General features: G+C 41.4%; 2 protein-coding genes across 3 annotated transcripts in view; both read right to left on the bottom strand.

The window, feature by feature from the left end:
- LOC139754664 (uncharacterized) overlaps positions 1-27,075 on the bottom strand; it is a 337,643-nt gene that overhangs the window by 127,528 nt on the left and 183,040 nt on the right. Inside the window, exon 3 of one of the 2 annotated variants that reach the window (XM_071672209.1) lies at positions 20,477-20,602. The exons of the other annotated variant lie outside the window; for it this stretch is intronic. Coding sequence (XP_071528310.1) covers positions 20,477-20,602 — 126 coding nt within the window. The remainder of the gene's footprint in view (positions 1-20,476; positions 20,603-27,075) is intronic. 2 annotated transcript variants of the gene reach the window in all.
- On the bottom strand, positions 10,852-19,343 carry LOC139754829 (uncharacterized). The gene is made up of 2 exons (XM_071672695.1): positions 19,307-19,343; positions 10,852-13,194 (listed from the first exon to the last, which is right to left on the bottom strand). The coding sequence occupies exons 1-2, from the start codon at positions 19,341-19,343 to the stop codon at positions 12,167-12,169; spliced, it is 1,065 nt and encodes a 354-aa protein (XP_071528796.1). The 3' UTR covers positions 10,852-12,166.

Genomic DNA, 27,075 nt, shown 5'->3' with positions numbered 1-27,075 from the left:
AGATTATGAAATACATGACAACAAACACTTGATCCCAGATTACAGGGGAGCAAATTTTGAGAACATTAGACACGAAATTCGCAGTTCCAATTGGACAAAACGTCTTGATGTTCACAGAGAAGAAATGTGGAATAGTTCTAAAAACACACTACTTGAGATTGAAAATAATCATATTCCACAAATTACAGAGAACTTGCAATATTTCAAAACCATCATGGATGAATGGGAGAAAAGAAGGACTAATTCGCCAAAAGAAGAAAAAGTGTATAAGAAATTCAAGTTAATGGGAACTGATGAAAATTGCCAGGAATTAATCAAAATCCAAATAGAGTGTAAGAAGGTCATAGAACAGAGTAAACTCGAGGAAGAAAAAAGAATTTGATTGAAAGTTAAGAATTATCCAATGGAATTCTTCAAATACATAAGATGAAGGAAGACAGTTAAAGAAGGAATTGGACCATTACAAAACAAACATGACACACTAAATACTGACAACAATAAAATGGCTACCATACTAAATCATTCTTTCAACTCTGTATTCACAATTGAAGAAACATCTTGAATACCGCAACCAATGAAAATGCTTAAAGGATCTGATGAAGAAGAGTTGAAGGTCTAGGAAATATAGAGCTCTGCAGTACTTAAATACCTGAAACAATTAAATCCTAACAAATCCAACGGCCCAGATAACTTAGCTCCAAACTTTTTTAAAAGAGGTCTTGAGACAGCTGATACACCCCACATCAAAAATATTCAAAAAATCTCTCTCGGATGGTCATGTGCCAACTGACTGGAAACTAGCAAATATTACTCCTATTTATAAAAAGAGAGACAAAAAGTGTGCCTTGAACTACTGCCCAATTAGCCTTACATCAGTGTTAGGTTAAATAATGGAAAATATACGTGATAAAATTGTCACGTTTCTACATTACAAAATTATATCAGACAGCCAACATGGTTTCCACAATAGAAGATCCTGCCTGACAAATTTGCTGAAATCTTTTAATACTATTCATCAGAATTGGGTCAAAAAGGTTTGAATGTTATTTATCAGAATTGGGACAAAAAAGTACCATCTGATGTAACATATTCAGATTTCCAAAAGGTTTTTGATAAAAACCTCACAAAAGACTTACATAAAGTCAAAGAACACAGAAATGGTGAAGAACTCTGTACATGGATCAGAAACTGGCTTACCAGAAGAAAGCAGCATGTGGCATTAAATGGCAAAACCTCAGATTGGCTAGATGTAATGAGTGGTGTGCCACAGGGGACAGGCCTAGGCCTAATTCTTTTTGTAACATGCACTAATGACCTAGAACTCGGTCCCACACCTAAGATCTCCAAATCTGCTAGCAATACTAGACAAAAAGGTAGAGCTGTAAACAGGCAGGACTGCAGAATGATTCAAAGAATCTTAACTTACTAGCAGAGTCATCAGACAGATGGCAAATGAAGTTTAATGTAGACAAATGTAAAGTTATGCACTTTGGAGACAGGAATATACATTACAACTACAAACTATTCGAACACTCTCTAACTAAAGTAAATGAAGAAAAGGACCTTGAAGTTGTCATTAGCAACAATCTGAAGTACACTAAACAGTGTCAAGCAGCAAGTAAAAAAAGGCAACTAAATTTTAGGTTTCATTGCCAGGAACACAGATTACAAGACACCAGAAACAATGCTCACATTTTATAATTCTCTAGTAAGACCACATCTTGAATATGCATCCAGTTCTGGTCCCCATACTATAGAAAAGATGAGGAAAAATTAGAGCAAGTACACAGATGTGCAACAAAATTTATCCCATCCCTCAGAAATCTGGTAGATGAAAAGAGGCTAAAATAAATGGATCTCTTCTCCCTTAAAAAATTTTGAGCAGGTTTGATAACATAAATCATGAACATCTTTATGAAATACAAGAAAATATGGTTACCAGGATAAATGAAATAAAACTCAAAGCCAAAAGATGTAGTATAGACATGGGAAAAAGCTTCTTTTCCTAGGTGTGTTGAGCACTGGAAAAAGTTATCATTAGGCGTAGTGAATTCTAAGACTATAAATAACTTTCAAAAGTTGTTTAGACAAATATTTTACAAATTCAGTTATACTCTGAGAAAAATACCAGTACTAATCTGTATAAATGACAGTGGTAATTGGGACAGCTGAAGGCTATGTGCAGCAGCAGGGACTCGGTGATAGCTATATATGTATATATGTACATGTGGGTATATATATATATATATATATATATATATATATATATATATTTTTTTTTTTTGGCTTTGTCGCTGTCTCCCGCGTTTGCGAGGTAGCGCAAGGAAACAGACGAAAGAAATGGCCCAACCCACCCCCATACACATGTATATACATACGTCCACACACGCAAATATACATACCTACACAGCTTTCCATGGTTTACCCCAGACGCCCCACATGCCCTGATTCAATCCACTGACAGCACGTCAACCTCGGTATACCACATCGCTCCAATTCACTCTATTCCTTGCCCTCCTTTCACCCTCCTGCATGTTCAGGCCCCGATCACACAAAATCTTTTTCACTCCATCTTTCCACCTCCAATTTGGTCTCCCTCTTCTCCTCGTTCCCTCCACCTCCGACACATATATCCTCTTGGTCAATCTTTCCTCACTCATTCTCTCCATGTGCCCAAACCATTTCAAAACACCCTCTTCTGCTCTCTCAACCACGCTCTTTTTATTTCCACACATCTCTCTTACCCTTACGTTACTTACTCGATCAAACCACCTCACACCACACATTGTCCTCAAACATCTCATTTCCAGCACATCCATCCTCCTGCGCACAACTCTATCCATAGTCCACGCCTCGCAACCAAACAACATTGTTGGAACCACTATTCCTTCAAACATACCCATTTTTGCTTTCCGAGATAATGTTCTCGACTTCCACACATTCTTCAAGGCTCCCAGAATTTTCGCCCCCTCCCCCACCCTATGATCCACTTCCGCTTCCATGGTTCCATCCGCTGCCAGATCCACTCCCAGATATCTAAAACACTTCACTTCCTCCAGTTTTTCTCCATTCAAACTCACCTCCCAATTGAATTGACCCTCAACCATACTGTACCTAATAACCTTGCTCTTATTCACATTTACTCTTAACTTTCTTCTTTCACACACTTTACCAAACTCAGTCACCAGCTTCTGCAGTTTCTCACATGAATCAGCCACCAGCGCTGTATCATCAGCGAACAACAACTGACTCACTTCCCAAGCTCTCTCATCCCCAACAGACTTCATACTTGCCCCTCTTTCCAAAACTCTTATTTTCACCTCCCTAACAACCCCATCCATAAACAAATTAAACAACCATGGAGACATCACACACCCCTGCCGCAAACCTACATTCACTGAGAACCAATCACTTTCCTCTCTTCCTACATGTACACATGCCTTACATCCTCAATAAAAACTTTTCACTGCTTCTAACAACTTGCCTCCCACACCATATATTCTTAATACCTTCCACAGAGCATCTCTATCAACTCTATCATATGCCTTCTCCAGATCCATAAATGCTACATACAAATCCATTTGCATTTCTAAGTATTTCTCACATACATTCTTCAAAGCAAACACCTGATCCACACATCCTCTACCACTTCTGAAACCACACTGCTCTTCCCCAATCTGATGCTCTGTACACGCCTTCACCCTCTCAATCAATACCCTCCCATATAATTTACCAGGAATACTCAACAAACTTATACCTCTGTAATTTGAGCACGCACTCTTATCCCCTTTGCCTTTGTACAATGGCACTATGCACGCATTCCGCCAATCCTCAGGCACCTCACCATGAGTCATACATACATTAAATAACCTTACCAACCAGTCAATAATACAGTCACCCCCTTTTTTAATAAATTCCACTGCAATACCATCCAAACCTGCTGCCTTGCCGGCTTTCATCTTCCGCAAAGCTTTTACTACTTCTTCTCTGTTTAACAAATAATTTTCCCTAACCCTCTCACTTTGCACACCACCTCGACCAAAACACCCTATATCTGCCACTCTATCATCAAACACATTCAACAAACCTTCAAAATACTCACTCCATCTCCTTCTCACATCACCACTACTTGTTATCACCTCCCCATTTGCGCCCTTCACTGAAATTCTCATTTGCTCCCTTGTCTTACGCACTTTATTTACCTCCTTCCACAACATCTTTTAATTCTCCCTAAAATTTAATGATACTCTCTCATCCCAACTCTCATTTCCCTCTTTTTCACCTCTTGCACCTTTCTCTTGACCTCCTGTCTCTTTCTTTTATACATCTCCCACTCAATTGCATTTTTTCCCTGCAAAAATCGTCCAAATGCCTCTCTCTTCTCTTTCACTAATAATCTTACTTCTTCATCCCACCACTCACTACCCTTTCTAATCAACCCACCTCCCACTCTTCTCATGCCACAAGCATCTTTTGCGCAATCAATCACTGATTCCCTAAATACATCCCATTCCTCCCCCACTCCCCTTACTTCCATTGTTCTCACTTTTTTCCATTCTGTACTCAGTCTCTCCTGGTACTTCCTCACACAAGTCTCCTTCCCAAGCTCACTTACTCTCACCACCCTCTTCACCCCAACATTCACCCTTCTTTTCTGAAAACCCATACAAATCTTCACCTTAGCCTCCACAAGATAATGATCAGACATCCCTCCGGTTGCACCTCTCAGCACATTAACATCCAAAAGTCTCTCTTTCGTGCACCTGTCAATTAACACGTAATCCAATAACGCTCTCTGGCCATCTCTCCTACTTACATACGTATACTTATGTTTTTTTTTTGTTTCTTTTTCATACTATTCGCCATTTCCCGCGATAGCGAGGTAGCGTTAAGAACAGAGGACTGGGTCTTTGAGGGAATATTCTCACCTGGCCCCCTTCTCTGTTCCTTCTTTTGGAAAAAAAAAAAAAAAAAAAAAAAAAAAAAAAAAAAAAACGAGAGGGGAGGATTTCCAGCCCCCTGCTCCCTTCCCTTTTAGTCGCCTTCTACGACACGCAGGGAATACGTGGGAAGTATTCTTTCTCCCCTATCCCCAGGGATATACTTATGTATATCTCGCTTTTTAAACCAAGTATTCCCAATCACCAGTCCTTTTTCAGCACATAAATCTACAAGCTCTTCACCATTTCCATTTACAACACTGAACACCCCATGTATACCAATTATTCCCTCAACTGCCACATTACTCACCTTTGCATTCAAATCACCCATCACTATAACCCGGTCTCGTGCATCAAAACCACTAACACACTCACTCAGCTGCTCCCAAAACACTTGCCTCTCATGATCTTTCTTCTCATGCCCAGGTGCATATGCACCAATAATCACCCATCTCTCTCCATCAACTTTCAGTTTTACCCATATTAATCGAGAATTTACTTTCTTACATTCTATCACATACTCCCACAACTCATGTTTCAGGAGTACTGCTACTCCTTCCCTTGCTCTTGTCCTCTCACTAACCCCTGACTTTACTCCCAAGACCTTCCCAAACCACTCTTCCCCTTTACCTTTGAGCTTCGTTTCACTCAGAGCCAAAACATCCAGGTTCCTTTCCTCAAACATACTGCCTATCTCTCCTTTTTTTCACATCTTGGTTAAATCCACACACATTTAGACACCCCAGTCTGAGCCTTCGAGGAGGATGAGCACTCCCTGCGTGACTCCTTCTTCTGTTTCCCTTTATATATATATATATATAATCCCTGGGGATAGGGGAGAAAAAATACTTCCCACGTATTCTCTGCGTGTCGTAGAAGGCGACTAAAAGGGGAGGGAGCGGGGGGCTGGAAATCCTCCCCTCTTGTTTTTTTTTTTTTAATTTTCCAAAAAAAGGAACAGAGAAGGGGGCCAGGTGAGGATGTTCCCTCAGAGGCCCAGTCCTCTGTTCTTAACGCTACCTTGCTGATGAGGGAAATGGCGAATAGTTTGAAAAAAAAAAAAAATATATAAAAATAAAAAATATAAATGGGTATGTTTGAAGGAATAGTGGTTCCAACAATGTTGTATGGTTGCAAGGCGTGGGTTATGGATTGAGTTGTGCGCAGCAGGATGGATGTGCTGGAAATGAGATGTTTGAGGACAATGTGTGGTGTGAGGTGGTTTGATCGAGTAAGTAACGTAAGGGTAAGAGAGATGTGTGGAAATAAAAAGAGCGTGGTTGAGAGAGCAGAAGAGGGTGTTTTGAAGTGGTTTGGGCACATGGAGAGGATGAGTGAGGAAAGATTGACCAAGAGGATATATGTGTCGGAGGTGGAGGGAGCAAGGAGAAGAGGGAGACCAAATTGGAGGTGGAAAGATGGAGTGAAAAAGATTTTGTGTGATTGGGGCCTGAACATGCAGGAGGGTGAAAGGAGGGCAAGGAATAGAGTGAATTGGAGCGATGTGGTATACCGGGGTTGACGTGCTGTCAGTGGATTGAATCAAGGCATGTGAAGCGTCTGGGGTAAACCATGGAAAGCTGTGTAGGTATGTATATTTACGTGTGTGGACGTATGTATATACATGTGTATGGGGGTGGGTTGGGCCATTTTTTTCGTGTTTCCTTGCGCTACCTCGCAAACGCGGGAGACAGCGACAAAGTATAAAAAAAAGAAAAAAAAAAGGTGAGAACAATGGAAGTAAGGGGAGTGGGGGAGGAATGGGATGTATTTAGGGAATCAGTGATGGATTGCGCAAAAGATGCTTGTGGCATGAGAAGAGTGGGAGGTGGGTTGATTAGAAAGGATAGTGAGTGGTGGGATGAAGAAGTAAGAGCATTAGTGAAAGAGAAGAGAGAGGCATTTGGACGATTTTTGCAGGGAAAAAATGCAATTGAGTGGGAGATGTATAAAAGAAAGAGACAGGAGGTCAAGAGAAAGGTGCAAGAGGTGAAAAAAAGGTCAAATGAGAGTTGGGGTGAGAGAGTATCATTAAATTTTAGGGAGAATAAAAAGATGTTCTGGAAGGAGGTAAATAAAGTGCGTAAGACAAGGGAGCAAATGGGAACTTCAGTGAAGGGCGCAAATGGGGAGGTGATAACAAGTAGTGGTGATGTGAGAAGGAGATGGAGTGAGTATTTTGAAGGTTTGTTGAATGTGTTTGATGATAGAGTGGCAGATATAGGGTGTTTTGGTCGAGGTGGTGTGCAAAGTGAGAGGGTTAGGGAAAATGATTTGGTAAACAGAGAAGAGGTAGTGAAAGCTTTGCGGAAGATGAAAGCCGGCAAGGCAGCAGGTTTGGATGGTATTGCAGTGGAATTTATTAAAAAAGGGGGTGACTGTATTGTTGACTGGTTGATAAGGTTATTTAATTTATGTATGACTCATGGTGAGGTGCCTGAGGATTGGCGGAATGCGTGCATAGTACCATTGTACAAAGGCAAAGGGGATAAGAGTGAGTGCTCAAATTACAGAGGTATAAGTTTGTTGAGTATTCCTGGTAAATTATATGGGAGGGTATTGATTGAGAGGGTGAAGGCATGTACAGAGCATCAGATTGGGGAAGAGCAGTGTGGTTTCAGAAGTGGTAGAGGATGTGTGGATCAGGTGTTTGCTTTGAAGAATGTATGTGAGAAATACTTAGAAAAGCAAATGGATTTGTATGTAGCATTTATGGATCTGGAGAAGGCATATGATAGAGTTGATAGAGATGCTCTGTGGAAGGTATTAAGAATATATGGTGTGGGAGGAAAGTTGTTAGAAGCAGTGAAAAGTTTTTATCGAGGATGTAAGGCATGTGTATGTGTAGGAAGAGAGGAAAGTGATTGGTTCTCGGTGAATGTAGGTTTGCGGCAGGGGTGTGTGATGTCTCCATGGTTGTTTAATTTGTTTATGGATGGGGTTGTTAGGGAGGTAAATGCAAGAGTTTTGGAAAGAGGGGCAAGTATGAAGTCTGTTGGGGATGAGAGAGCTTGGGAAGTGAGTCAGTTGTTGTTCGCTGATGATACAGCGCTGGTGGCTGATTCATGTGAGAAACTGCAGAAGCTGGTGACTGAGTTTGGAAAAGTGTGTGGAAGAAGAAAGTTAAGAGTAAATGTGAATAAGAGCAAGGTTATTAGGTACAGTAGGGTTGAGGGTCAAGTCAATTGGGAGGTGAGTTTGAATGGAGAAAAACTGGAGGAAGTGAAGTGTTTTAGATATCTGGGAGTGGATCTGGCAGCGGATGGAACCATGGAAGCGGAAGTGGATCATAGGGTTGGGGGGGGGGGCGAAAATCCTGGGGGCCTTGAAGAATGTGTGGAAGTCGAGAACATTATCTCGGAAAGCAAAAATGGGTATGTTTGAAGGAATAGTGGTTCCAACAATGTTGTATGGTTGCGAGGCGTGGGCTATGGATAGAGTTGTGCGCAGGAGGATGGATGTGCTGGAAATGAGATGTTTGAGGACAATGTGTGGTGTGAGGTGGTTTGATCGAGTGAGTAACGTAAGGGTAAGAGAGATGTGTGGAAATAAAAAGAGCGTGGTTGAGAGAGCAGAAGAGGGTGTTTTGAAGTGGTTTGGGCACATGGAGAGAATGAGTGAGGAAAGATTGACCAAGAGGATATATGTGTCGGAGGTGGAGGGAACGAGGAGAAGAGGGAGACCAAATTGGAGGTGGAAAGATGGAGTGAAAAAGATTTTGTGTGATCGGGGCCTGAACATGCAGGAGGGTGAAAGGAGGGCAAGGAATAGAGTGAATTGGAGCGATGTGGTATACAGGGGTTGACGTGCTGCCAGTGGATTGAATCAAGGCATGTGAAGCGTCCGGGGTAAACCATGGAAAGCTGTGTAGGTATGTATATTTGTGTGTGTGGACGTGTGTATGTACATGTGTATGGGGGGGGTTGGGCCATTTCTTTCGTCTGTTTCATTGCGCTACCTCGCAAACGCGGGAGACAGCAACAAAGTATAAAAAAAAAAAAAAAAAAAAAAAAAAATATATATATATATATATATATATATATATATATATTTTCTTTCTTTCTTTCAAACTATTCGCCATTTCCCGCATTAGCGAGGTAGCGTTAAGAACAGAGGACTGGGCCTTTGAGGGAATACCCTCATCTGGCCCAATTCTCTGTTCCTTCTTTTGGAAAATTAAAAAAAAAAACGAGAGGGGAGGATTTCCAGCCCCCCGCTCCCTCCCCTTTTAGTCGCCTTCTACGACACGCAGGGAATACGTGGGAAGTACTCTTAATCCCCTATCCCCAGGGATTGGCGGAATGCGTGCATAGTACCATTGTACAAAGGCAAAGGGGATAAGAGTGAGTGCTCAAATTACAGAGGTATAAGTTTGTTGAGTATTCCTGGTAAATTATATGGGAGGGTATTGATTGAGAGGGTGAAGGCATGTACAGAGCATCAGATTGGGGAAGAGCAGTGTGGTTTCAGAAGTGGTAGAGGATGTGTGGATCAGGTGTTTGCTTTGAAGAATGTATGTGAGAAATACTTAGAAAAGCAAATGGATTTGTATGTAGCATTTATGGATCTGGAGAAGGCATATGATAGAGTTGATAGAGATGCTCTGTGGAAGGTATTAAGAATATATGGTGTGGGAGGAGAGTTGTTGGAAGCAGTGAAAGGTTTTTATCGAGGATGTAGGGCATGTGTACGTGTAGGAAGAGAGGAAAGTGACTGGTTCTCAGTGAATGTAGGTTTGCGGCAGGGGTGTGTGATGTCTCCATGGTTGTTTAATTTGTTTATGGATGGGGTTGTTAGGGAGGTAAATGCAAGAGTTTTGGAAAGAGGGGCAAGTATGAAGTCTGTTGGGGATGAGAGAGCTTGGGAAGTGAGTCAGCTGTTGTTCACTGATGATACAGCGCTGGTGGCTGATTCATGTGAGAAACTGCAGAAGCTGGTGACTGAGTTTGGTAAAGTGTGTGGAAGAAGAAAGTTAAGAGTAAATGTGAATAAGAGCAAGGTTATTAGGTACAGTAGGGTTGAGGGTCAAGTCAATTGGGAGGTAAGTTTGAATGGAGAAAAACTGGAGGAAGTGAAGTGTTTTAGATATCTGGGAGTGGATCTGGCAGCGGATGGAACCATGGAAGCGGAAGTGGATCATAGGGTGGGGGAGGGGGCGAAAATTCTGGGGGCCTTGAAGAATGTGTGGAAGTCCAGAACATTATCTCGGAAAGCAAAAATGGGTATGTTTGAAGGAATAGTGGTTCCAACAATGTTGTATGGTTGCGAGGCGTGGGCTATGGATAGAGTTGTGCGCAGGAGGATGGATGTGCTGGAAATGAGATGTTTGAGGACAATGTGTGGTGTGAGGTGGTTTGATCGAGTGAGTAACGTGAGGGTAAGAGAGATGTGTGGAAATAAAAAGAGCGTGGTTGAGAGAGCAGAAGAGGGTGTTTTGAAGTGATTTGGGCACATGGAGAGGATGAGTGAGGAAAGATTGACCAAGAGGATATATGTGTCGGAGGTGGAGGGAACGAGGAGAAGAGGGAGACCAAATTGGAGGTGGAAAGATGGAGTGAAAAAGATTTTGTGTGATCGGGGCCTGAACATGCAGGAGGGTGAAAGGAGGGCAAGGAATAGAGTGAATTGGAGCGATGTGGTATACCGGGGTTGACGTGCTGTCAGTGGATTGAATCAAGGCATGTGAGGCGTCTGGGGTGAACCATGGAAAGCTGTGTAGGTATGTATATTTGCGTGTGTGGACGCATGTATATACTTGTGTATAGGGGGGAGGGGTTGGGCCATTTCTTTCGTCTGTTTCCTTGCGCTACCTCACAAACGCGGGAGACAGCGACAAAGTTTTTTTTTTTTTTTTTTTTTTTTTTTTTTTTTTTTTTTTATACTTTATATAATATATATATATATAATATATATATATATATGCACATGTACATAATTCATACTTGCTGGCTTTATTCATTCCCGTTGCCACCCTGCCACACATGAAATGACACTCCCTTCCCCCACATGCATGTGAAGTAGCAATAGGAAAAGACAACAAAGGCCACATTCGTTCACACTCAGTCTCTAGCTGTCATGTATAATGCACCAAAACCACAGCTCCCTTTCCACATACAGGCCCCACAAAACTTTCCATGGTTTACCCCAGACGCTTCACATGCCCTGGTTCAATCCACTGACAGCACATCGACCCTGGTATACCACATCACTCCCTATACATAGCATAAATCAAGCACAATTGTCTCCAAATGCTGAAGGTGCCTACTCTGTGAAAAACCATACCTCTGAAATATATTTCTGACAAAACTTTTACAGAGAAAGTACTTTTTATAAATCATAGATAGGTCTTGATTAACAACATGTATGAAAAATTTATATCCCATATCATACCCATGCTGGAATGGCATGAGCATGGTAAGCAAGCAATTGGTCACTGGTTGTCATGTTATGATTGGTTTTATGTTGGTCGATATAATCTTTTCTTTATTTTTCTTGGTTTCACTCACCTACTTGTAACCATTGTGAATATTGTCAACACAGAGGAAAGCAATCTCTCAGCTCACATGTCTAATGTATATACTCCAAGTACAAAAAAATAATTTTATTTACAGTTGTCACACTTAAACCTAGTATATGATACACATGATTCTTATGAATTTCCCATCTCTGTACATGGAAACATGCTAAACATAAACTCTTAAGACAAAATCTTAATCTCATGACATTGCTGATGTATCAATGCAACCTTAAACTAGCAGCAATATGCTAAATATAACAGTAAGTAAACTTCTAAAATCCAGTAGTGTTTGGGTGGACATAAAGGTGGAAAATTTTGCAAAAAATCAAGCTATGGAAAATAACAAACTATGAAAATTTTAAGGCCTTAAATGCAACGTTAACAGAACAACCAAATCAAGTTCATAAGCAAAAAAATTAAAGCTTTACAAAAAATAAAGAACCCTATGCACAGATATAACACCAAGATGATTAAGAACAGAAATAGTTTATTGTAATCACATATCCTAGAGAGAGACTGAGACAGTATGCCAGATAGGTAAATAATGCTATGAAGAAGTCATTTCTATACACCAAATTCCCATAATCACGTCAAGTCATCTTATATGATGAAGTCTGCATTGTGAAATATGGCTCATGAAGTCTGGTTTGCCAGTGACATTAACTGCTGGTCAACACATTAACACATCTCAAAGGGCACAAATCAATTATCAAGGTTCACAAACTTTTGTAGTGCCAGTATGACTTTTCTGTAGTAATGATGTCAGACTTGTTTTAATAGGATGTTTTTTCAAGTATCCAAAGCTCAACTCCTCAAGAGAAGCATAGCAACTCTCTGCTAGAAGTGTAGATGATGTGATTAAACATGACACTGCATTTGTTGCAAGCCTCACTTCTTGGAACATCAAAACTGCTTTTTCACACACCATCTGTATTTCCTGTATATAATGATGATAATTTGGATGACTGGACAAAATATTCCTCTGCACAGAAGTTAGCTGATTGGTTTGATTGTCTTCAATTTTTTTTTCTCCTGATTTGGCTTCACTGTATTTTCTCTCAGCAGTCTGACAGGCCAGCTTCCTTTCCTTCATTAGGACTTTCCAGTTCCTGTATTCTTGTTCCAACTCTTTCGTCATCTTCTTATAAGCTCTTATTCTATTGGTGCTTTCTTTAACCTCCTCTGCATATGACGATGTGTTTGGTAATGCAGCCTCCAAAACCTTGGGATAATCAACAATCTTAAATGCTATTTGTCGAGCTAAGTTTTCAAATTTTGTCAGCAAGTCCATCCTCAAATCTGCAACACACTCGTTTCCAGGAAGATGTATCTCAAGCCTTCGCAGCGCCTCTCTGATGCTAATGTCAACAAGTTTGCTCACTTTTGAAGCCCAGGGTAGTCTCTCATCAATTTTACTAATTTGGTCTTCAAGACTTAGTAAACTAAAAGTAGCAGAGAGAGACCGCCTCCCTCCAATGCTGTGGCTGGACATATAACCACGACATATGGTGGATCTTCTTCTCTTAACTTTTTCAACTTCTACTTGGATGCCTTTATCAATATCTGAAAACAAGGAATCTACAGGAGATTCCACTTCACTATCTTCAGATTTTCTGTCTGCTGTAGGATTCTTTTTAGCATCTTTAGGATAACTGTCTCCTTGATGTTGTTCTCTGTTTTGTAGTGGTGATGTGAGAAGGAGATGGAATGAGTATTTTGAAGGTTTGTTGAATGTGTCTGATGACAGAGTGGCAGATATAGGGTGTTTGGGTCGAGGTGGTGTGCAAAGTGAGAGGGTTAGGGAAAATGATTTGGTAAACAGAGAAGAGGTAGTAAAAGCTTTGCGGAAGATGAAAGCCGGCAAGGCAGCAGGTTTGGATGGTACTGCAGTGGAATTTATTAAAAAAGGGGGTGACTGTATTGTTGACTGGTTGGTAAGGTTATTTAATGTATGTATGACTCATGGTGAGGTGCCTGAGGATTGGCGGAATGCGTGCATAGTGCCATTGTACAAAGGCAAAGGGGATAAGAGTGAGTGCTCAAATTACAGAGGTATAAGTTTGTTGAGTATTCCTGGTAAATTATATGGGAGGGTATTGATTGAGAGGGTGAAGGCATGTACAGAGCATCAGATTGGGGAAGAGCAGTGTGGTTTCAGAAGTGGTAGAGGATGTGTGGATCAGGTGTTTGCTTTGAAGAATGTATGTGAGAAATACTTAGAAAAGCAAATGGATTTGTATGTAGCATTTATGGATCTGGAGAAGGCATATGATAGAGTTGATAGAGATGCTCTGTGGAAGGTATTAAGAATATATGGTGTGGGAGGCAAGTTGTTAGAAGCAGTGAAAAGTTTTTATCGAGGATGTAAGGCATGTGTACGTGTAGGAAGAGAGGAAAGTGATTGGTTCTCAGTGAATGTAGGTTTGCGGCAGGGGTGTGTGATGTCTCCATGGTTGTTTAATTTGTTTATGGATGGGGTTGTTAGGGAGGTAAATGCAAGAGTCTTGGAAAGAGGGGCAAGTATGAAGTCTGTTGGGGATGAGAGAGCTTGGGAAGTGAGTCAGTTGTTGTTCGCTGATGATACAGCGCTGGTGGCGGATTCATGTGAGAAACTGCAGAAGCTGGTGACGGAGTTTGGTAAAGTGTGTGGAAGAAGAAAGTTAAGAGTAAATATGAATAAGAGCAAGGTTATTAGGTACAGTAGGGTTGAGGGTCAAGTCAATTGGGAGGTGAGTTTGAATGGTGAAAAACTGGAGGAAGTGAAGTGTTTTAGATATCTGGGAGTGGATCTGTCAGCGGATGGAACCATGGAAGCGGAAGTGGATCATAGGGTGGGGGAGGGGGCGAAAATTTTGGGAGGCTTGAAAAATGTGTGGAAGTCGAGAACATTATCCCGGAAAGCAAAAATGGGTATGTTTGAAGGAATAGTAGTTCCAACAATGTTGTATGGTTGCGAGGCGTGGGCTATGGATAGAGTTGTGCGCAGGAGGATGGATGTGCTGGAAATGAGATGTTTGAGGACAATGTGTGGTGTGAGGTGGTTTGATCGAGTAAGTAACGTAAGGGTAAGAGAGATGTGTGGAAATAAAAAGAGCGTGGTTGAGAGAGCAGAAGAGGGTGTTTTGAAACGGTTTGGGCACATGGAGAGAATGAGTGAGGAAAGATTGACCAAGAGGATATATGTGTCGGAGGTGGAGGGAACGAGGAGAAGAGGGAGACCAAATTGGAGGTGGAAAGATGGAGTGAAAAGGATTTTGTGTGATCGGGGCCTGAACATGCAGGAGGGTGAAAGGAGGGCAAGGAATAGAGTGAATTGGAGCGATGTGGTATACAGGGGTTGACGTGCTGTCAGTGGATTGAATCAAGGCATGTGAAGCGTCCAGGGTAAACCATGGAAAGCTGTGTAGGTATGTATATTTCCGTGTGTGGACGTGTGTATGTACATGTGTATGGGGGGGGTTGGGCCGTTTCTTTCGTCTGTTTCCTTGCGCTACCTCGCAAACGCGGGAGACAGCGACAAAAAAAAAAAAAAAAAAAAAAAAAAAAAAAAAAAAAAAAAAAAAAAATATATATATATATATATATATATATATATATATAAATATATATATATATATATATATGGAGAAGGCATATGATAGAGTTGACAGAGATGCTCTGTGGAAGGTATTAAGAATATATGGTGTGGGAGGCAAGTTGTTAGAAGCAGTGAAAAGTTTTTATCAAGGATGTAAGGCATGTGTACGTGTAGGAGGAGAGGAAAGTGATTGGCTCTCAGTGAATGTAGGTTTGCGGCAGGGGTGTGTGATGTCTCCATGGTTGTTTAATTTGTTTATGGATAGGGTTGTTAGGGAAGTGAATGCAAGAGTTTTGGAAAGAGGGGCAAAAATGAAGTCTGTTGTGGATGAAAGAGCTTGGGAAGTGAGTCAGTTGTTGTTCGCTGATGATATAGCGCTGGTGGCTGATTCATGTGAGAAACTGCAGAAGCTGGTGACTGAGTTTGGTAAAGTGTGTGAAAGAAGAAAGTTAAGAGTAAATGTGAATAAGAGCAAGGTAATTAGGTACAGTAGGGTTGAGGGTCAAGTCAATTGGGAGGTAAGTTTGAATGGAGAAAAACTGGAGGAAGTAAAGTGTTTTAGATATCTGGGGGTGGATCTGGCAGCGGATGGAACCATGGAAGCGGAAGTGGATCATAGGGTGGGGGAGGGGGCGAAAATCCTGGGAGCCTTGAAGAATGTGTGGAAGTCGAGAACATTATCTCGGAAAGCAAAAATGGGTATGTTTGAAGGAATAGTGGTTCCAACAATGATGTATGGTTGCGAGGCATGGGCTATGGATAGAGTTGTGCGCAGGAGGATGGATGTGCTGGAAATGAGATGTTTGAGGACAATGTGTGGTGTGAGGTGGTTTGATCGAGTAAGTAACGTGAGGGTAAGAGAGATGTGTGGAAATAAAAAGAGCGTGGTTGAGAGAGCAGAAGAGGGTGTTTTGAAATGGTTTGGGCACATGGAGAGAATGAGTGAGGAAAGATTGACCAAGAGGATATATGTGTTGGAGGTGGAGGGAACGAGGAGAAGTGGGAGACCAAATTGGAGGTGGAAAGATGGAGTGAAAAAGATTTTGTGTGATCGGGGCCTGAACATGCAGGAGGGTGAAAGGAGGGCAAGGAATAGAGTGAATTGGATCGATGTGGTATACCGGGGTTGACGTGCTGTCAGTGGATTGAATCAGGGCATGTGAAGCGTCTGGGGTAAACCACGGAAAGCTGTGTAGGTATGTATATTTGCGTGTGTGGACGTATGTATATACATGTGTATGGGGGTGGGTTGGGCCATTTCTTTCGTCTGTTTCCTTGCGGTACCTCGCAAACGCGGTAGACAGCAGAAAAAAAAAAAAGTACATAATTCATACTGGCTGCCTTTATTCTTTCCCATCGCAACCCCGCCACACATGCAATAAAAACCCCCCTCCCCCTTATGTGTGCGAGGTTGCGCTAGGAAAAGACAACAGAGGCCACATTTGTTCACACTCAGTCTCTAGCTGTCATGTAATAATGCACCGAAACCACAGCTCCCTTTCCACATCCAGGCCCCATAGAACTTTCCATGGTTTACTCCAGATGCTTCACATGCCCTGGTTCAATCCATTGACAGCACGTCGACCCCAGTATACCACATCGTTCCAATTCACTCTATTCCTTGCATGCCTTTCACCCTCCTGCATGTTCAGGCCCCAATCACTCAAAATCTTTTTCACTCCATCTTTCCACCTCCAATTTGGTCTCCCACTTCTCCTTGTTCCTTCCACCTCTGACACATATATCCTCTTGGTCAATCTTTCCTCACTCATTCTCTCTATGTGCCCAAACCATTTCAAAACACTCTCTTCTGCTCTTTCAACCACACTCTTTTTATTACCACACATCTCTCTTACCCTATTATTGCTTACTCGATCAAACCACCTCACACCACATATTGTCCTCAAATATCTCATTTCCAGCACATCCACCCTCCTTCGCACAACTTTATCTATAGCCCACAGCTCGCAACCATATAACATTGTTAGAACCACTATTCCTTCAAACATCCCCATTTTTGCTTTCCGAGATAATGTTCTTGACTTCCACACATTCTTCAACGCTCCCAGAACTTTCACCCCCTCCCCCACCCTATGATTCACTTCCGCTTCCATGGTTCCATCCACTGCCAAATCCACTCCCAGATATCTAAAACACTTCACTTCCTCCAGTTTTTCTCCATTCAAACTTACCTCCCAATTGACTTGTCCCTCAACCCTACTGTACCTAATAACCTTGCTCTTATTCAAATTTACTCTCAGCTTTCTTCTTTCACACACTTTACCAAACTCAGTCACCAGCTTCTGCAGTTTCTCACACAAATCAGCCACCAGCGCTGTATCATCAACGAACAACAACTGACTCACTTCCCAAGCTCTCTCATCCACAACAGACTGCCTACTTGCCCCTCTTTCCAAACTCTTGCATTCACCTCCCTAACAACCCCATCCATAAACAAATTAAACAACCATGGAGACATCACACATCACACATCCTGCAAACCTACATTCACAGAGAACCAATCACTTCCCTCTCTTCCTACACTTACACATGACTTACATCTTCGATAAAAATTTTTCAATGCTTCTAACAACTTGCCTCCCACACCATATTCTTAATACCTTCCACAGAGCATCTCTATCAACTCTATCATATGCCTTCTCCAGATCCATAAATGCTACATACAAATCCATTTGCTTTTCTAAGTTATTTCTCACATACATTCTTCAAAGCAAACACCTGATCCACACATCCTCTACCGCTTCTGAAACCACACTGCTCTTCCCCAATCTGATGCTCTGTACATGCCTTCACCCTCTTAATCAATACCCTCCGATATAATTTCCCAGGAATACTCAACAAACTTATACCTCTGTAATTTGAGCACTCACTTTTATCCCCTTTGCCTTTGTACAATGGCATTAGCATGCATTCTGCCAATCCACAGGCACCTCACCATGAGTCATATATACATTAAATAACCTTACCAACCAGTCAACAATACAGTCACCCCCTTTTTAATAAATTCCACTGCAATACCATCCAAACCCGCTGTCTTGCCAGCTTTCATCTTCCGCAAAGCTTTTAATACCTCTCCTCTGTTTACTAAATCATTCTCCCTAACCCTGTCACTTTGCACACCACCTCTACCAAGACACCCTATATCTGCCACTATATCATTAAACACATTCAACAAACCTTCAAAATACTCACTCCATCTCCTCACATCACCATTACTTGTTATCATCTCCCCATTAGCCCCCTTCACTAAAGTTCCCATTGATTCCCTTATGTACATTATTTACCTCCTTCTAAAACATCTTTTTATTCTCCCTAAAATTTACTGATACTCTCTCACCTCAACTCTCATTTGCCCTCTTTTTCACCTCTTGCACCTTTCTCTTGACCTCCCGCCTCTTTCTTTTATACATCTCCCGCTCATTTGCATTTTTTCCCTGCAAAAATCGTCCAAAAGCCTCTCTCTTCTCTTTCACTAACAATCTTACTTCTTCATCCCACCACTCACTACCCTTTCTAATCTGCCCACCTCCCACGCTTCTCATGCCACAAGCATGTTTTGCGTAAGCCATCACTGCTTCCCTAAATACATCCCATTCCTCCCCCACTCCCCTTATGTCCTTTGTTCTCACCTTTTTCCATTCTGTGCTCATTCTCTCCTGGTACTTCTTCACACAAGTCTCCTTCCCAAGCTCACTTACTCTCACCACTCTCTTCACCCCAACATTCTCTTTTCTTTTCTGAAAACCCCCACAAATCTTCACCTTCGCCACCACAAGATAATGACCAGACATCCCTCCAGTTGCACCTCTCAGCACATTAACATCCAAAAGTCTCTCTTTCGCGCGCCTATCAATTAACACGTAATCCAATAACGCTCTCTGGCCATCTCTCCTACTTACATACATATACTTATATATGTATATATACTTATATATATAAATAATTTAATAAATAATGACATGAATTACATTTTCTTTTTTACCAGACAACCCAGTCGTGGAGTAATCAGGCCTTCTGTTGTCTGTCTTTTTTATGTAAATCTTTCATACTTTATCTTCATTCTAACCCACAAGAATCTTGAACTCATTTCCTTATGCTCTTTAAGCAGAGTATTGCTCCTTGTTCATCAAAAGTGCTACTCTTCCTTTTTCTTTTTTTTCTCCTCACATCAACCAAAACATTATTCCTGAACATCCCATTTAACACAGTTTCACTTAAACCCAGACCACACAGGTTCCTCCCATCACTTACCAATTTTTTTCCTTATCTGGGTTACATCCATGCACATTTCAACATTCCCAACTTAACTGTTTGATGCCTTAATAAATGTGTCTTCAGAGAAAAACCTCATTCAGATCCTTCCTTTATTCCTAATTCTAAAAACAATGATAAAGAAGGGGAGGATTTCCAGATCTCCTGCTGCTATTCCTCTTTGTCACTTTCTATGACAGGTAAGATATACATTAACAGCATTCTTTCTACCATCCCCAGAGATAATAATAAAATAAACACTAAAGTACTGATTGAGTGAGTAATACAAGGGTAAGAGAGATATTTGGTAATAAAAAGAGTGTGGTAGAGAAAGCAGAATAGGGTGTGGCGAAACAGTTTGGACATATAGAGAGAAAGAGTTGAGGAAAGGTTGATAAAGAGGATATCTGTGTCAGAAGTGGAACGAACAAGGAGAATGGTGTGACCAAATTGGAGATGGAAGGATGGAGTGAAAAATATTTTGAGCGATCGGGGATTTAACATGCAGGAGGGTGGAAGACAAGCATGGGATAGAGCGAATTGGGATTTAACATGCAGGAGGGTGAAAGACAAGCATGGGATAGGGTGAACTGGAATGACGTGGTATACTGGAGTCGACATGTTGTCAATGGACTGAACCAGGGTATGTGAAGCCTCTAAGGTAAACCACTGAGAGGTCTGTGGAGCCTGGTTGTGGATAGGGAGCTGTGGTTCTGGTGCATTACAAATGACAGTTAGGGAATGGATGCGAGTGGATGTGGCCTTTCTTTGTCTGTTCCTGGTGTAACCTTGTTAATGCAGGAAATGGCAATCATGTATGGAAAAAAGCTACAACTACCACCACTACTACTAGAAAATAATAATAACTATCATACATGACAACTAGAGAATGAATGCGAGAGAATGAAGCCACTTCTTCATCCGTTCTCGGCACCACCTTTCTAATCCAAAAAATAGTGAACAAGTATGAAAGAAATTTAAAGATTATCATGATCATCATTATTCTTATTATCCTTATCATTATTATCATTATCAGTTAATAACAATAATAATAATAGTGCAATGTAGATTTCAAGTGACAAACATGGCCTAACCCAAAGATATTTCATAAACATCTATGTAAACAAACAAAAACTAGCAAGTGATGAAAGCCAGAATATCAGAACGCACCTGAGAAAACAAACCACTTGGGTCTTGATGGATGAAGGATGCTGCAGCATCACTCTGGTCATTGACATGGGTCCTCTGTTTTTTCTCTAGCTGCAGTGCCTCAACTTGCTTCATATCCACAGCTTCCTGCAGATGGGTCATTACCAATGAGAGAGAGAGAGAGAGAGAGAGAGAGAGAGAGAGAGAGAGAGAGAGAGAGACGTGCAACAATTCCTTACAGCAAACTCATGTGATCTACTATTCATTGAAAGAGTACAGGTTGTACCTCTCTAATCCAGTGCTCTGTGATCCGACAACTCCCATAGTCTGGCATGTTTTCAATCTGCCACTATTAGTTTGTGGATCTGCCACCAAGCTGGCAATGTCAGCAGCGGTAAGGCTCCAAAATCTGTTTACACTGCAGCCAAGCTAATTAGCAGCCCTGTTAATTTTGTATATTCAGTGTTTTGCTGAAAATGAGAGCCAGAAAAGTTTAAAGTTTTTGAAAACTTGTAAAGTGGCTTAAGCTCTGAGGCAATGAATGTGTAAGCATTTCTGGGAAGATGCTTATCGAGCAGGCCAAAGTTTGTCATAGAGAAATAAAGCTAGACTATGACTGTGAATATCAGCAAGGATGGCTACACAAATCTAGGTGGAGACATGGAATTTCAGCATATAGTATATACAGAGCAAAGCATCGTGCTGACATGCAAGCTTGTAGTGTAAGATCATATTAAAAGAATTGATAAAAACTCCAATTTCCTATCAAACAACCAATAGCAATACATACAGGATGAAAGTGTATAAGCTGGCTGCCTGTCTGGGACTGATGCAGCGCAGGCTGGCTGTCTTGACGACAACAAAACAACAACAGTGACAAAGCCAACTACCAACCTATGGTCATTAGTTACATTACAAGTCACAAAGCTGTGACAAAGCTTGTAGATGAATTTGCACAGTTAGTGGCAGTGGAAAACCTAGTCCCATAACAAGTGTCATCCTAAAGAATCTGCCCTGTATTGGCATCATAGGCCACAAAAAAATCTTCCCCAAGATATTAAGGAGTCTCTATCTGGGGATACTTCTGATGCAAATTGATGTACCAATAAAAACCTTGTTCGAAAGATTTAATGGGAGCCTTGAAGAATGTTTGGAAGTCGAGAACATAATCTCGGAAAGCAAAAATGGCTATGTTTGAAGGAATAGTGGTTCCAACAATGTTGTATGGTTGTGAGGCGTGGGCTATGGATAAAGTTGTGCACAGGAGGGTGGATGTGCTGGAAATGTGATGTTTGAGGACAATATGTGGTGTGAGGTGGTTTGATTGAGTAAGTAATGTAAGGGTAAGAGAGATGTGTGGAAATAAAAAGAGCGTGGTTGAGAGAGCAGAAGAGGGTGTTTTGAAATGGTTTGGGCACAAGGAGAGAATGAGTGAGGAAAGATTGACCAAGAGGATATATGTGTCAGAGGTGGAGGGAACAAGGAGAAGTGGGAGACCAAATTGGAGGTGGAAAGATGGAGTGAAAAAGATTTTGAGTGATCGGGGCCTGAACATGCTGGAGGGTGAAAGGCGGGCAAGGAATAGATTGAATTGGATCGATGTGGTATACTGGGGTTGACGTGCTGTCAGTGGATTGAATCAGGGCATGTGAAGCATCTGGGGTAAACCATGGAAAGTTCTGTGGGGCCTGGATGTGGAAAGGGACCTGTGATTTCGGGCATTATTACATGACAGCTAGAGACTGAGTGTGAACGAATGGGGCCTTTGTTGTCTTTTCCTAGCGCTACCTCGCACACACGAGGGGGGAGGGGGATGTTATTCCATGTGTGGCGAGGTGGCGATGGGAATAAATAAAGGCAGACAGTATGTATTATGTACATGTGTATACATGTATATGTCTGTGTGTGTATATATATGTGTACATTGAGATGTATAGGTGTGTGTATTTGCGTGTGTAGATGTGTATGTATATACATGTGTATGGGGATGGGTTGGGCCATTTCTTTCGTCTGTTTCCTTGCGCTACCTTGCAAACGCGGGAGACAGCGACAAAGCAAAATAAATAAATAAATAAAATAAATGTTATCCTATTTTAAGCTTTGTTCTACCTTTGGTAACACATCAATATGTATGTAGAATGAGCCAGCAAGACTAGGGGTTGGGAATATATTTACATAATGTAAGGGGGTTCTTGGCATTTTTTGTTGTCTGGCAATGGCCAAGTCCAAAGGCTGTCAGATTAAAGAGGTTCAATCTCTACTGTAATTGTATAAAAGAGATGAGCATCACCATGGAAGAAACAACAACAGTTGCTGTCATAAATGGATTAGATAAGGAGAGAACAGTAAGAAGGCTCCCTCCCCACCCTCTTATAGCAACTGCTGACAAGAAGAATGAAAGAAAAAAAGAAAAAGTACTGGTGAAGTAAGCCTGCATAGAATTCAAAAGAAAACAAATGGAAGATCCTACAATAAAATCGTAATGCATAATTACACCCTCTGCCACACTTCAATCATTCTAAGGGTCAAGCATGATAACAAGGAATAAATGGGGAGGTATATTTTTTCCTGCATTAATTCAAAATTCAGCTAAACTGATGGAAAATCTAACTAATCAATGAGCAAGATATCTATCTGCAAAAAAAAATTTCTCCAATGTCAGCATTACATATCTTTAAGTTATATTCTACTTCTAGTAACTGTATTCTTTTGAATGTCACTGCAAAGTCTGAACTTTTTAAGGAGAAAAAATCTAATCTTTCTAACCTCCCCTAATATGCCAGGTTTCTACATGATGGAATTAGTTTTGTTGCCTATTTTTGTACTTGTTCCATTTCTTCACCTTTCTTATAATTTGAGAACTACAACTGGATGCATATTCAAGAGGTGGTCTTACTAGAGTGATGTTAGGTTAGAGAAGTATGAGTGGTTTGACAAGGTACCAGATTCTAAATATCTAGGTTTTCATTTACAGAATTAAGGGTAACAAGTTTAAAATGACTATAGTACAGAGGGGCTTCGAGTTATGATGTTTCACCTCGTGACATTTCAGACTTGTGTCAGCTATCATCAGAAATTGCATACAGGTAGAGTATCCCTTATCTGAAATGCCTGGGGATAGAGGAGAAAGAAAACTTCCCCCATATTCCCAGCGTGTCATAGAAGGTGACTAAGGGGGCAGGAGCAGGGGGCTGAAAATGCTTCCCTCCCTGTATTTCAATTTCTAAAAGGAGAAAGAGAAGGAGTCAAGCTGGGAGTGCTCATCCTCCTTGAAGGCTCAGATTGGGGTGTCTGAAAGTGTGTGGATGTAACCAAGATAAGAAGAAAGGAGTGGTAGGTAGTATGTTTGAGGAGAGAAACCTGGATGTTCTGGCTCTCAGTGAACTGAAGCTCAAGGGTAAAGGAGAAGAATGGTTTGTAAAAGTCTTAGGAGTAAAGTCAGGGGTTGGTGAGAGGACAAGATCTAAGGAAGGAGTAGCATTACTCCTGAAGCAGGAGGTGTGGGAGTGTGTGATAGAGTGTAGGTAAAACTGAAAGTGGATGGAGAGAGATGGGTGATTAATGGTGCTTATGAACCTGGTCATGAGAAGAAAGATCATGAGAGGCAAGTGTTTTGGGAGCAGATGAGTGAGTGTGTCAGTAGCTTTGGTGCACGAGACTGAGTATTAGTGATGGGCAATATAAATGCAAAGGTGAGTAATGTGGCTACTGAATGTATAACTGGGGTATTCACTGTTTTGAATGGAAATGGTAAAAAGCTTGTGGATTTGTGTGCTAAAAAAGACTGGTGATTGGGAATACCTGGTTTAAAAAGAGAGATATACATAAGTATACATATGTGAGTAGGAGAGATGGTCAAAGGGCACTACTGGATTACATGTTAATTGATAGGCAGATATAAGAGATTTTGTATGTTAATGTGCTGAGAGGGGTAGCTGGAGAGATGTCTGATCACTATCTTGTGAAGGTGAAGATTTGTTGAGGTTTTTAAAATGAAGAGAGAATGTTGGGGAGAAGAGAGTGGTTAGATCTAGTAAGTGAGCTTGGAAAGGAGACATGCGTGAGTAAGTACCAGGAGAGATTCAGTGTTGAATGCCAAAAGGTGAGAGTAAATAATGAGAGGGGAATGGGTGAGGAATGGGATGTATTTCGGGAAGCAGAGTTGGCATGTGGAAAAGATGCATGTGGCATGAGAAAGGTGGGAGGTGGGCAGATTAGAAAGGGTAGTGAGTGGTGGGATGAAGTAAAGTGAAAGAGAAAAGACAGGCATTTAGGTAGTACTTACAGAAAAAATGCAGATGACTGGAAAATGTATAAGAGAAAGCAGCAGGGGTCAAGAGAAAGGTGCAGGGGTTGAAAAAGAGGGCAAATATGAGTTGGGGTGAGCATGCATTAGTTTACTTTGGGGAGAATACGATGTTTTGGAAGAAGGCAAATAATGTTCGAAAGACAAGAAAGTAAATGGGAACATCGGTGAAGAGGGTAAAAGGAGAAGCGATAACAGGTATTGATGAAGTGAGGAGGACATGGAGTGAGTATTTTGTAGGAATGTTTAATGTGTTTGATGACAGAGTGGCAGATGTAAGGCATTTTGGTCAGGGTGCTATACGAAGTGAGAGTCATCGAGAGTGGATTGGTGAAGAAAGAAGAGGTGGTGAAAGCCTTGCATAAGATTAAATGTGGTAAGGCAGCTGGAGTGGATGGAGTTGCTGTTGAATCTATTACGAAACGGGGTAACTGTGTTGTTGATTGGTTGGTAAGGATTTTTAATACATCTATGAATCATGGTGAGATGCCTGAGGATTTGCAGAATGCATGCATAGTGCCACTGCATAAAGGCAAGGAGGATAAAGGTGAGTGTTGTAAATAGAGAGGTATACTTTTTCTTAGTATACCCGGTAATTTGTATTGGAGGGCACTGACTGAGAGGGTGAAGGCACTTATAGAGCATCAGATTGGGGAGGAGCAGTGTGGCTTCAGACATGGTAAAGGAGCATGGATCAGGTGTTTGCTTTAAAGAATGTGTGAGAAATACAAAGAAAAACAAATGACTTTGTATGTGGCATTCATGAATCTGGAGAAGGCATATAACAGGGTTGATAGAGATGCTTTGAGTAATGTCTTAAGAATATACAGTGTGGGAGAAAAGTTGCTAGAAGCTATTAGAAGTTTTTATGAAGAGTGGAAGGGTTGTGCACAAGTGGGAGGGGAGGAGGGCGAATGGTTCCAAGTGGAGGTTGGTCGGTGGTAGAGGTGTGTGATGCCACCATGGTTGTTCAATTTGTTCATGGATAGTATAGTAAGGGAGGTAAAGGCAAGGGTCTTAGAGAAGGGATGATAAGAGGGTCTGGGAAGTGAGTCAGTTATTATTTCCTGATGATACAGCACTGGTGGTAGATTTGAGTGAGAAATTACAGAAGTTGGTGACTGAGTCTGGAAGACTTTGTGACAGAAGAAAGTTTAGAGTGAACGGAAATATAAGCAAGATTATTAGGTTTAGTAGGATTGAGGGACAGGTTAGTTGGGATGCGAGTTTGAATGGAAAAAACTTTGAGGAAGTGAAATATTTTATACATCTGGGAGTGGACATGGCAGAGAATGGAATCATGGAAGTGGAGGTAAGTGAGTCATAGGGTGGGGGAGGGGCAAAGGTCCTGGGAGCACTGAAGAATGTGGGAAAAGAGAATGTTACCTGAGAGAGCAAAAATGGGTGTGATTGAAGGAATAGTAGCCCTAATAATATATGGAAGCCAGGAATGAGCTACAGATAACACTGTATGGAGACTGGAGGTGTTAGAAGTATAATGTTTGAGGACAATTTGAGGTGTGAAGTGGTTTGATTAAGTAATGAAAGGGTAGGAGAGTTGAGTGGTAATAAAAGAGTGTGGTAGAGAATGCAGACAAGGAAATGGTTTGGACATATGGAGAGGATGAGTGAGGGAAGGTTGACAAAGAGGATATGTGTCAGAAGTGGAGGGACCAAGCTGGAGATGGAAGGATGAGTGAAAAAGACTTTGAGCAATCAAGTCCTGAACATGTAGGAGCATAAAGGGCGTGCACAGGATACAGGGAATTGAAGGATGTGGTATACTGGGGTAGACCTGCTGTCTGTGAACTGAACCAGACCATATGAAGTATCCAGGATAAACCTTGGAAAGTTCTGTGAGGCTTGGCTGTGGCAAGGGAGCAGTGGTTCTAAACCTTGGAAAGTTCTGTGAGGCTTGGCTGTGGCAAGGGAGCAGTGGTTCTATTGCATTACACATGACAGCTTGAGAACAGATATGAATGGATGTGGCCTTTATTCATCTCCTCCAAGAACTACTTTGCTAACGTGGGTAGGTGGGGATTTCTAGTCTTTTGTTTATTTTCTAATCCTCTGTATATTCCCTCCTTTATTTTCTTTCTAGTGAATCAATTATCTCTCTGTCTTCTCACCCTTATCATCCATTTCCTTTCCATATTTGTTTACTAGTCCCAGGCCCTGACAGCCATTACTGGTTAGTTCCCACCTTTGATATGTGACCCATATGCCCCCCCCCCCCCACATTTTTCTTTTTCTTAATGATCATTTTACATTTTTTTTCTTTTTTTTTTTTTTTGTCGCTGTCTCCCGCGTTTGC

Source organism: Panulirus ornatus, chromosome 17, assembly GCF_036320965.1.
Source record: "Panulirus ornatus isolate Po-2019 chromosome 17, ASM3632096v1, whole genome shotgun sequence".
NCBI classification, from domain to species: Eukaryota; Metazoa; Arthropoda; class Malacostraca; order Decapoda; family Palinuridae; genus Panulirus; species Panulirus ornatus.
The sequence above is the reverse complement of the archived record's forward strand: the minus strand, read 5'-3'. Positions and strand labels throughout refer to the sequence as shown.

Bases quoted from the DNA above. Each gene is read 5' to 3' on its own strand.
- LOC139754829 (XM_071672695.1), bottom strand. From the start codon at position 19,343: ATGTGCATGGATGTAACCCAGATAAGGAAAAAAATTG. The intron at 13,195-19,306 runs GTAAGTGATGGG...CTCTGTCATCAG, and splicing joins CCAGATAAGGAAAAAAATTG to ACACATTCAACAAACCTTCA.